Source organism: Diadema antillarum, unplaced genomic scaffold (genome assembly GCF_040938485.1).
Source record: "Diadema antillarum isolate AM-2024a unplaced genomic scaffold, OU_Dant_1.0 seq00000550_RagTag, whole genome shotgun sequence".
Classification (NCBI taxonomy): Eukaryota; Metazoa; Echinodermata; class Echinoidea; order Diadematoida; family Diadematidae; genus Diadema; species Diadema antillarum.
The window spans coordinates 709,856-722,293 of NW_027271495.1; the positions used below are offsets into that span (position 1 = coordinate 709,856).

The following is a 12,438-nucleotide window of genomic DNA, read 5'->3' on the forward strand; positions in this document are numbered from 1 at the left end:
CCTCCCCCTCCCCTCCTCCTCTTCGCCCTCCTCCCCTCCTCCACCCCTTCCCCTCCTCCGCCTCCCATCCTCTTACCCCCTCCTCCTTCCCTCTTCCTTTCCCCTACCCCCTCCCCTCCTCCTCTTCTCCCTCCTCCCCTCCTCCTCCCCTCCTTTCTCCTCTTATTCCCCTCCTCCTCCTCCCCTCCTCCTCCCCTCCTCCTCCTCCCCTCCTCCTCCCCTCCTCCTCCTCCCCTCCTCTTCCTCCTCCCCTCCTCCTCCTCTCTTCCCCTCCTCATCCCCTCCTCCCCTCCCCTACTCTTCCTCCTCCTCCTCCTCCTGCCATCTTCTTCTTCCCTCCTCTTCCTCCTCCTCTTCCTCCTCCCCCTCCTCCTCCTCTCCTCCTCCCCTCCTCCTTCCCCTCCTCCTCTCGTCCTCCTCATCTATCTTCTCCTGACATCCATAATGAGCAAGTCTTTCCATCTTGCCCGTCCACCACCTCCTATATACTTGTGGAAGAGAGAACCTCCTCCTCCTCTTCCTTCATTCCACATCCAGTCTCCACAAATCCATCATTGTGTACAAAATAAAAACCGAAACATACAGCAGCGTCATTCTCGGAGAAGATATCATTAGCTATCTTACTTTCAATGCCCTTCTTATAATGTTCTAGGATAGCCGGTTCACGGAATCTTTTCAAAGCAAACTGGACCAGTTCACTCTACAGAGATTTGGGAGATACTGTGGGATGTAAGTTTCGGGAAATGATCACGATACATTTCAAACACTAGGTTTGCTTGAATATCATTTTGATTCAAGGGAGAGACTGGGACTTTAAATTGTCGTCGAATACTTGTATGTGAACACGACCCTCGTGATCGAGGTAAGCTTCACATAGATATGTCTCAAAAGCAAAACAACCTGACCTCCACAGGTTTGTTGTAATCCGAATGTGAAAAGAAAGAACATCATTTCATTTTCGGAATTACGAACCTCCGGAATAACGAACCTTCGGTATGACAAACCTTATTCTATTTTCGGATTCACGAACCTTCGGATTCACGACCCTGCGGAATAACGAACTGTTACCATAAGTGGCCGTTCGTACTCACTTGTTCATTTGTTTTTGTTTGTTCCTTTTAAACACCGTTGTGGCAACGCTCTTGTGCACAGTGGTTAATTCGTCCACATTCTTCATAAAAACCAATAAATGACGATATCAGAGAGCATTTTCAGCGAGGAAGCTGTTAGTGTGGGTGTGTGTGTGTGTGTGTGTGTGTGTGTGTGTGTGTGCGTGTAAACGTAAATGCATGTAAACATTGCAGGGATAGATAATGTCGCTTATATAATGCCTTTCATCAAGCATGCGAATTAAAACTATGTGATGAATGCACTCATAGACACGGAATAATTCATAATGATAATGGTAATTCATCTGTAAAAATTTAAGATTCCACGGAAAAAAGTCAGTCATTATGATTTAATTTAGTGATTTACTGATTGCGAAGAAAAGCACTGAGGAGTCTTTGGTACTTTCTATCACTATTCATACGCTTATGTCCAATGTTTTTGGATTGAATGCGATAAAAAGGGTTGAGGTGAGATGAGAACCACATGTTTGCAGATTATAGGTAATTTACTAATGTGAACGTTCGTCTATGTGTTATTGCATAGTTGAAACACCACTTTGCAATTCCTGTTCATGTCTTTATGCAGGGCTCGACACTAACGGTGGCCCGGTGGCCCGGGGCCACCAAAAATGAAAGTCGGGCCACCAGATTTCAAAAAAGGGCAAATTTGGTGGCCCGACTCGGGCCACCAACATTTTTTGAAAAGTATGTCAATAAATTCGTAACTTTTTGCGCCGGAAATTAGCAGTTAAATTTGTTTAAAGGATGGATGAAAAGGATTGAATGAGTGCCTGAGAGTGAGTGTTGCAAGTTTGTTGATGTCCAACTTCTAATTCTTACTATCATAAACTTAAATATTTGACTCATAAAAAAAGGACCTTTAATGTTTTTTATCGTTATTTTTTTTATTTTTTATTTTTTTTTTTGGGGGGGGGGGACACCAAATTTTTCTCTCGGGCCACCAAAAATTTGAAATTTACGATTTTGGTGGCCCCATCGGGCCACCAAACAAAAAAGTTAGTGTCGAGCCATGCTTTATGATTTCATCTTTCTCAAAATAGTGCACTATTTTGACTGTTTTCTCTCTCTTTTCACTCTACCATGGCAGGGTTAAAAGAGAGAGGAAGCATTAAAATGAAGTAATGAAGTAGTTGCAGTGATGTCATTTCAGTATATAGGAATTGTGTGAGGAGGAAGAGGAGGACTACAATCAACAAAAACCGAATGAAACCCAATAGATCGTTATGATTGAGATAACATTTAGCATTCAAACCAAGCTTTTTAATGTATCTGATGTATAAGTATGCGATATGTTACATCATTATGTAGTATAATTTACAGTATATGAATATAAAATGATGTTCATAAAATTTTGAAGCTCGACCTAAATTCCAAAATTTATTACATACATGTCGTACAAAAACTTGGACCCGTATTAGTACTTGTGAAGTACAAATTGATGTATGTCGCTTTTAGAGTGGCGATGGATTGTTGCTGTTGTTTATATGCTTGTTGGTTTTTCAGTATATGATGGCTGATAAAAAGTTCACTCAAGTCAAATAGAATCGATCAACCCGTAGACCAGTTGTCTGGGTCACTCGTAGTTCACGCGTTACATTGGCAGTTGAAGCATCAGCTGTAACTGGCAACCGTGACGAGACAAGCAGCATCGCTGGTTACGCTCAGCTGTCACTATAGCAAATGGTACTCGGCGCTCACTCGAAGTGGCCAAGAAAACATAACGGAGCTATGATACGTGTAGCCTGACGGCTAATTTCTCCATTTGCTCAAATTGAAAATGTTAATTGACACAATTAGATGAGGTGCCCAGCGGTTGCGCATATCGCGCGGGGGGAAAATCGATGGGAGCGCGCTGCATGGCTGGAATGAAAATAAGACAGCCGAAAGAGTTCATTTTCAATCTGTCGAAAAGGTCTCTGTTTTGGGGCTGCGTATCTCTCCGTACATGATATAATAATGTGAATGTTGCCTCTGAACGTGTTTCAGCTGCAACTGTGAACATCTTCTCAATCTACAAAATGCTTAAAATATCAATTAAATGACTCCTTTGCTAGTAAATCTAATTACAAAACGATTTTGTAAGAAACATTCTTAAGAACAAATAATATTTTGGTTTGAGAGTTTCGTATCAGGATGTTATTATACTCATATACGCCATCTCGACCGCTTGAAAAAATGAAAAACATACAGTGATTGAGCACTGAGGTGACTCCCATATTTCCATGCGTCAGCTGATGGCTAGACAGCAGATAATAATGATGATGATCTGGTTAAGTTTCGGACTCTTTTAATCTTGATGTGATAATGGGGGGGGGGGTAGCTATTTCGGAGAGCAGAAGATGGGTATTTATTTAGGAGATCAGCGATGACAAACTATAAAATCAAATGTTATGAACATTTCATTGAAAATTGTGAGGGAGCCTATCCTCTTTTCGCTGTATCAAGTAAACTGGTCGCACTTTCTACACAAATGTAAATAATCTTTTCCTTTTTTAAAAAATAATTGTTATTATGCAAGTCACTTGTTACAATATTTACATCTAGAAGGCAGCTGCAAACATACTGTTATATCTAGAGCAAATGAGGCAGAAAATTATACATAATAATATTATTTTCATTCTGGACAGGAAAGGTGAACTCGGTGATATTTCACACACACACAAACACACAAACACACACACACACACACACATACACACACACACACATACACAGAAAACAATAAAACAAAGCGAACAAGAGAGGAGTGCTACAAATTCTTCTTCAGTGTCTGAAAGTGGTTCAAGCACAACCAGTCAAAAGCTCTATAAGTACGTAAATACAAGCACCAAAACATACCAACAGAAACGACTTGCTTGTCCGCACAGGCTGGCACATTTTGTTTTGTTTTGTTTTGTTTTGTCTCCTTCGTGACAACTCGCACATTTTGCTTTTTCCATATAAAAATCTCTGTTGTTGAAGACGTCAGAAAACTTTCTTTCCAGCATTTCCCTTTCGGCGAATCATCATCAATGTACCGCGAAACAAGTAGTTTGGACTGATCAACGCTGTAAGAAGTAGTCATAAAGTCGGGCGCCCTCTCTCTCTACTCTATTCCGCGTACGGTTTCGGCTGATGTTCCCAGTCGAAACAACATGACAACTTTCTGCCTAAATCCTATAGTTGATGGTGACGGATTCGTTGGGTATGGAACACCTGGCGTTGCCTGCGTTTTGGGGTTAGTTTATACATATACATATATAAGTATACATTTAAGTTTTTATTTCTGTTGTTTCATTTCTCCACTTATTTTTATCAGATGAAATCATTACGGAAAAAAAAAAATCACCAACAATGTTCTTATCAAAAATATAGATAAGTGCACTTAATGAGTACATAAAAAGAATTAAAATCATTACGTGTATACCACAGCATGTTTCATATTATAAGGTACGGGTGGACGAGTGGAGGTTTTGTGAATTCATAAAGCATTCATTCATAACTATGTACACTTGTATAGCTTTACAATACTTGCCAGGTTCGAAGGAAGCTCATTTTTCTTCATTATAGTCCAAGTAGAAATATCTTACCCCTTTGTTTTCTCCGTTGTAATTTGTTATTTTCTTTGATTTTTATATGCAGTTCGAATAAAGGTCACTGCAGTTCAATGGATGAATAGAACTTGTCCCTCTAACGTTACTATGATAATCATACCGTTCAAGAATACATTCCTCGTTATTTTTTAGCTGTAACGTCAAATAAAGAAAAAGAAAAATGTTTGTATAGATGTATCCGTGCACAGGTTAATGTTTGGCCATCAACTTTTTGAAAGGAAAAAAAAAGTAGAATTAAGTGTTCAGTAACAATAACTTGCCAATGAAATAAGTTATGTTAAATTCAACGGAAAATCCAATTGCTGCCTGTGGTTTTGATGTCCGTCTTTAAGGTAACGGGACAGTTCGGGTTCTATCTCTCTCTCTCTCTCTCTCTCTCTCTTTTAAATTCTCTGCCTCCTCTCCATTGTGTAATATATTTCTTATAATATGGCATAACATTGGTGTCCGATTACAAGGATGACAATTGCTAATTCATTATTACCTGTAGATAATCGACATAAGAGATTGTAGACTGCATGCTAATGCCTGGCTAAATGATGTTTGCAACTCAACCGCAAGTTTATAGCTCCACAACCGAGCAAATAATAATTATGAAATCAGTTCATTGATAACTGATATGAATGCTACTCATGTTGCCTCTTGTATAATTATGTACACATTGGAAATAGTCTTTATTCCGTATCAACTTTCCACTCCAATAACATGGAACTCGACATCCTGTGAAACAGCACGTGGCTTGAGATAGACTGGTTCTGTGATATTTATTTAGATTTAATGCATGATTTGTTCACAAAAGTTGCCCTTAACAATGACAAAGCTTGCCAGAGGCTTGCCCTACCTAGTTTCAACTAGGTGAATTATTGCCTATGAACGTATATCAATGTGGGAGGGAGCAGGTGAATTAATGCTTCGTTACTATATGCTGTGTAATTAGGAAAAGAAACATCCATATTGTAATGTATTACATCAGAAAAGGCATTCACTGCCCCGTAACCGGCTCGACCCCTGATTGAACAATGATTCTATCTTGCATATAGTGCATGGCATTAATGGCCTATAATAAGCACAACGGGAGTATAACTGATTAGATCATTATATTAATATCAACGGATCAACCAGTATCAAGACGGATTACAAACTTCACGACAACGCAGCTCACTTCTTCTTGTTCTTTTTTTGTTCCTCTTCTTCTTGTAATTATCATTTCTCGTCTTTATTGTTTAATATTGCTTTTCTCCTCTCCTGTTTTATCTCCTCCTTCTTGTTCTTGTTCTTCTTCATTATCTTCTCCTTCTTCATCATCATCATCTTCTTCTTCTTCAAGGGTATCCAATGGGAGAAAAGATGGTGGTGATATATTATAGGGAAGGGGACGGCCCATTGGATGATCTCGATTTCTTAAGCAGCTGATATAAAAAATAGGCATAAATTATATGCATATCTCGTTTGTAACAGCCATGAATCATTATGATGATAATTATAGTAATCGTGCCATTGTGTCGTATCATACACGTGCTTTAAAGGGGAAATCCAGTCCAAATATAAGTTAGTCTGATAAGAAAGAGTAAAATATTACGAGTTCAACGGTATAATTTGATCGAAATCGGATGAAAAATAGGGAAGTTATGATATTTTGAAGCTTCGCTATTTGGGGGAAAACAGGTCTTGAACAGCCAATATGAATATGCAAATGGAAAAGTGAGCATGTCATTTTCTCACAACTTACCATATTATAGTTTGTACATAAAATTTTTAAATTTCCAGTTTTTCATTCAAACGCAATTATGCCCGAGGCTCAAATCCTCGTATATATCTAAGTAAGTATGGTAAGTATATCTAAGTATTCTGAAGTTATTCCAACAGGAATAACATCATATTTCAGACTTCAATGACAGAAACATTGAATTTTCATCATTTTTTTTTTGTACACGATCAATGGAAAATTGTGAGGGTATGACAATGGCATGGTTAGCTCACTCCTTTGCATATTGATATCCACTGTACAATAACTGTTTTGTAGAAATTAGCAAAACTTCAAAATGTCATAACTTCCTTATTTTTCATTCGATTTCAGTCAAATTTGTACTGTTGAACTCGTAAGATTTTACTCTTTCTTATCAGACTAACTTGTATTTGGACTGGATTTCCTCGTTAAAGAGGTATTTTTTAAGTTTCCAATGCGGCATGATGACAAACTTCAATAAAAAACGACATGATTAGCAGCACAAATTTGTGGATCTTCACAGTAACTGTTTGCTTTGAACTTTGCAGTTTCTAACTATATTATGTGATCATTATGTGTCTGTAAAACCATTATCATGCGACCCTCTTTTCATTGACAATGGAGCGACAGTGTCAGGCAATGACTTTCTCCACAACATTGTCAACATTGAATGAGGCCACTATATATCCACATAGACACATTTCATATCAGTTATCAGAAAAGAAAAGGAGGGGGGGGGGAGGGCTAAAACAGTAAAAGAAAAAAATGCACTGACTTAATTCTCTCTATATTGGCGAGAATTCCATTCTGGCAAATTTCATTTTACCGAGAAAACGGACGCGTAATAATAATCATGACATTATATCTGAAAGGATCGGGGAATCTGGGGGAACATGCAACAGTTACATAGAAGGAACAGTGAAAGGAAATGAACTTACTATTGAGAAAGCAAACCGCCGGAACAAAGGTCATGAAAAACGAAAGGAGGATGTAAGATCACGGGCTGATTATATCCTCTCTCAACCACCCCTCAAAAGCAAACTTAAAGCTCTCTCCAATCAACTCCCGACAATAATGATAGATATCTCCCTGTATTATCGTTATGGTATTGGAGGAGAATATTATCTTAACCAAAGCAATACATAAATAATGTCACTAAAGGCCGCTCAGTAACGTGTTATGCGTATTATCTCCTACTTTAGGCCTGTATAGAGGACGTATACTAGTAGTTATGATCTTCATCTTCTTCCACCAATTAATTAGGCTACCTGAAATCCAATTTGCACTTCACAATATTTAAAGTGAAACGTATACCTTTCCAGTGCAAGAGTTAATTGGTTGTTAGAGCTGAAATTGACTGGCTGCTAGTGCACAGATATTAAATGACATCTTCAGGGGAAATTAAGTTTGTAGGCTAGAATGTATGGGCTGTCAGAGACCAGAAGTCGTTGGCAATAGAGAAATGACATTAAGGCAACTTTCAGTTCTTTTTATAAGCCTACATTATTACAAGTAAATAGGAACTGATCATCGATACCTAAAATTTTAGAGCTCGCAGATCTTAGAAAGTTCCTGCAACGAATCGTTTCAGTTTTGTTTTCCCACTTGTGCAAATAGGTCAACCTACAATTCAACAACGTTCACATCAAGCTATGAATAAGAGTGCTTAAAGGGTACTTAAAGAAATAAATATATAATTACTTGTATTATACGAATAGATATGGATTTTTTTATCAAGAGGATGAAAATCTTGGCCAGTGATGAAGGAAAAGACAGTATTATGCTTTGCCTTGGCGTAGCAGACGTGACTCATATACCAATGGCAAGTCTGGTAAACTACATAGGCATATAGGGCCTACCACAAGCCAAAATACAGAAATATCCTAACACCATAGTTGAGTCTCATACATCTACAAAAGAAAAGAAAAAGAAAAAGAAAAGAAAAGAAAAGAAAAGAAAAGAAAAGAAAAGAAAAGAAAGGAAAAGAAAAGAAAAGAAAAGAAAAGAAAAGAAAAGAAAAGAAAAGAAAAGAAAAGAAAAGAAAAGAAAAGAAAAACTGAAATCAAAACACGAGTAGGAGAGAAAGGGGGAGGGGATAAAACGGAGGAGCCCGGTGGAGGAGAAACAAAATAAAGCAAACAAAAATTCGCCTTGAATCCCTGTCAATAGGCGGAGCTACGAACATCTTTGGTTCAAGTAAGAAAATTAATGAGGTAAGCCTCTGGTATGATTTTCCACAACCCCACCCCCATGTAGATCGTGGACATCTGACATTTTTCTTGACTTGACTTCTGGTTCCAGCGATTACTAAGTATGAGCGACGGCTCTGCAGACTCCGTTATTCTACTGAACGCCCTTTCGGTACTGGTAACCCTCCATGTCCGCTCAGCCAAAGCAGTACTGAAATAGAGACAGAGAAAAAAAAATCAACAACAACAACAAAAGAAAAGAAAACACTCCAAACGAAGTTCCTGGTGCAAGTTACTTCCGTGTTTGTGATCGACATTACATTCAACTAGTCTGGCTCAAAGTCGTATTGCATTGCTCGGTTGGAAGCTCTGTACTTGGACACTGTTGTGTGACACGCAATTTTATTTGCACGTGGAGTAACTGGACATCATGACAAAGTTCTTGGATAATTTCTGGGTAAGATTTCTGCTCGATATTGATACTTTTCGCCGTTTTTTTTCGTGGTCATGTTCTGTCTGAATGCACACGAGACGCAGCGCCGGGCAGATGACGAGACCAACCCGTCGCTGCCACGGTCGGTCGGTGAGCGGGGCAGAGCGAGCAGCAAGGCAGGCTGTTGTAAAAGCCGTACCGGTACCTCGACCGAGATCTGACGCATTCAGTGTACAAAACGCAGGTGCTATTGTTATAGTGTGGCACGCAACGCGTATCAATTTGATTACAACCGAGGAGAAAAACCTAATACCTATGTTCTCTCCAAGATAAGAGGCAGTTTTACCACAGCCCCGTAACCAGCGCAAATAACAGTGAATAAGAATCATCTGTATCAAGTTCTTAAACTGAATTAACCTGTCATAGTGGACTACTTTGATAGCCTAGTTCTATACACAATACTAGTAATTAGCTGCAGCCAGTCCATCCGGATACTACAGTCAGTAGTATACATTGATTGAACATTGCAAATTGGATGTCATATATTGGCCTAGCTATGTACCATTTGTTTTTGTTATTGTCTGACGCCACAACTTGCCCAAGCAAATGAGCTGGTAATGCTTTTAATGATGATACTGGTCAGTACTTAGCGACTGCAACATATCTGTAACACATAGCTTCAGCACTATTAAGAACAGAAGTAAAGGGGGGGGGGGGGAGGGGAAACTGTAAAGAGAACTAAAGAGAATAGGTATGACCATGTCATGAGTCAAGAGGATAGAACTTACAAACCTTAGCTTCCATTACTGATGTAAAATTCAATCAGTTCATTGCCAAGTCATCCAACAACTCTGCAGGTACAGGTGTAGACTACACACAGATCTTCTCCTTGTTATAATTCAAAGTACCGGTACACCATTTGGAGTGTAACACTGTAGGAATTGTACATGTATTCGTCCAGACAGCCTGTGAATTACATGTAGACTTGGGGAACCAAGCAAATTTGATGTAGAAAAAAAAAAGAAAAAGAAAAAAGGAAAAGATATCCTAGCCCTACTATAAAACCAAAGATAGAGATATTTATTATGGGATAGCAATTAGAATTGTTTGTCAATTGATTCATTTTTCAATGTAATCCAAATGCCTACATTAGAAAAAAAAAGATAAATCACTACATTCAGTGCAAGGGCCATGGACTGGGGGGGGGGGGGGGGGGGAGGAGGATTTTGGCTGGAAAAAAATAGGAAAAAAAAATAAGTGCCCTGAGATTCTTCTTGTTGAGGGGAGGGGGGAGCTAGCATTTACCCAAGCAACTATGAGCACTCCCCACCCTTCCCCATCCCATCTGCCTAAGCTCCCCAACACTTAGAAAAAAAAAAGAAAAACGGTTCTGAAGTCCCTTCAATATAAGGGCAAGTCCAAGATAAGGTCCCCTCAGAAGGCAAAATTTCATCTTTGCTCAATATTGACATATTTGGTATCATTTTGAAGCTTATGAGTTGAAGTTTTGATTTCCATGGAGGAAAAAATTATATTACGTAAATTTATGCAAATTTCAAGGGCTTCATTTGCATAAATGTAAAACACAGCGTTACGTATGGGACATTTTTTATCCAAAGGAAAGCAAATGATATTTGATTAATATGTGGACATAAGAAGTTCATCAAATAGTTTAACTTGGTATGAAAATTTAGGGATTATGCAAATGATTATGCAAATTAGCTCGTGTCCTATCATGAGATGTCCCATACGTAACAAAATGAGGTCATTTTTTTAGGTTTTTTCTGAAATTGCTAAGGTTATTTGAATGCCCTTTTGGAAAGTTCTAATTTATTGTTTAGAGAAATTAAATACCATAGAAAAAAGAAAAAACAGTAAAAGAAATTTTTTTTATAAGGCATTGAAATAATGTTACGTATGGGACAAATGGGTTACGTATGGGACATCCTCATATATATTGCATGTGAATGCATGTAGCTAGCTGGGAAGGTCTCTCTGTACACAAATGGTCAATCATCCTGAAGAAAGCATCCCAACTTTGTAGCTACTTTTTGAGTTATAGACACTTGAAACAATACATGAACTTGACTGAACAATTTTCAGAAAGGGGGAGGGGAAGATGGCAAAATACACAATGAAAATCAGCATTAAAGGGATGGTATAGTTTTTGTAGAAATGGTGATTCAGTTTTCAACATTTTATGAGATGACTGGAAACCAATAATATGAATTACTAAAGAGCATACAATTGTAAGACTATAGGAATTCAAAGTTAATTTGATGGAGATCCAAATTGAAACGGTTGTGATATCAAAAAAAAAAATAAAGTAAAATGATTTTTTTTAAATTGCAAGTGATACACAAATTGTCCTTATTCAGTTTTCAATCGCAGCCACAACAAAATTAATGGGTACATACATACTGAGGTGTGAATCAAATCAATGACCTGACTGCTAGACAGACATCATACATCTACTCGATTACTGGAATTCCACGCAGCAGGTATTGCTTATCTATTGAAATTAATATTTCTTGTGTCAAGTTGTTTTTTATTGAAACTAAATGGCAAACTGCCCTTCTTCAATGGAAGTAAACACTTTAAACTATTCAATTTTTTAGTAGTAACTATCCTGATAAAAAAATAGGGCATACATACTCGGGTTAGTCATGAAAAATATAGAATATGATTGAATATGATTATGATGGTAGATATTTGGGGGATATTGTTCCCTTGACAATCTGGATCAGTATTTGAGTAATTTCAACTGATTCCACCTCAATAATTATGCAAAAATTTGTTTATGGGTATTTTGCAGAATTATTTTGCAAAATACCCATAAACATGGTTCTCCACACACTAAACGAATGGGGGACAAAGGGCATGCATACTCAGATTGGTCATAAAAATATGAAAATATGATTGAATATGACTATGATGGTGAATATTTGGGGAATATTGTTTCCTTGACAATCTGGATCAGTATTTGAGTAATTTCAACTGATTTTACTTCAATAATTATGCAAAATACCCATAAACATGGTTCTCCACACACTAAATGAATGGGGGACAAAGTGTCCCATACGTAATTGTCCCATACGTAACACGTCATGTCTGTCTTTAATTAGAACCTGTAATTAGAGCTTTTTGCCTAATGACATGAAACTTACCTGTGATAATCTTGAGTGTTGTGACTTTCATCACAGTGAGTTACAAGTTGTAGAATGAAATACTTTCAGAGAGTTTTGAGGTTGAAAAAAATGTTCAAAAAAACAAAATTTTTCTGGTCCCATACGTAACGGCACATATTTTCTCTTCTAGAATATAATTGTCAAGGTCATTTTTCTCAATTTTTTACATGATTATACTT

General features: G+C 37.8%; 1 protein-coding gene across 1 annotated transcript in view; it reads left to right on the plus strand.

The window, feature by feature from the left end:
- Positions 1-8,810: 8,810 nt before the first annotated feature.
- LOC139734913 (proline-serine-threonine phosphatase-interacting protein 1-like) overlaps positions 8,811-12,438 on the plus strand; it is a 91,516-nt gene continuing 87,888 nt past the window's right edge. The window contains exon 1 of the mRNA XM_071645693.1: positions 8,811-9,095. Within this exon, the coding sequence (XP_071501794.1) occupies positions 9,069-9,095 (27 nt within the window). The 5' untranslated portion in view covers positions 8,811-9,068. The remainder of the gene's footprint in view (positions 9,096-12,438) is intronic.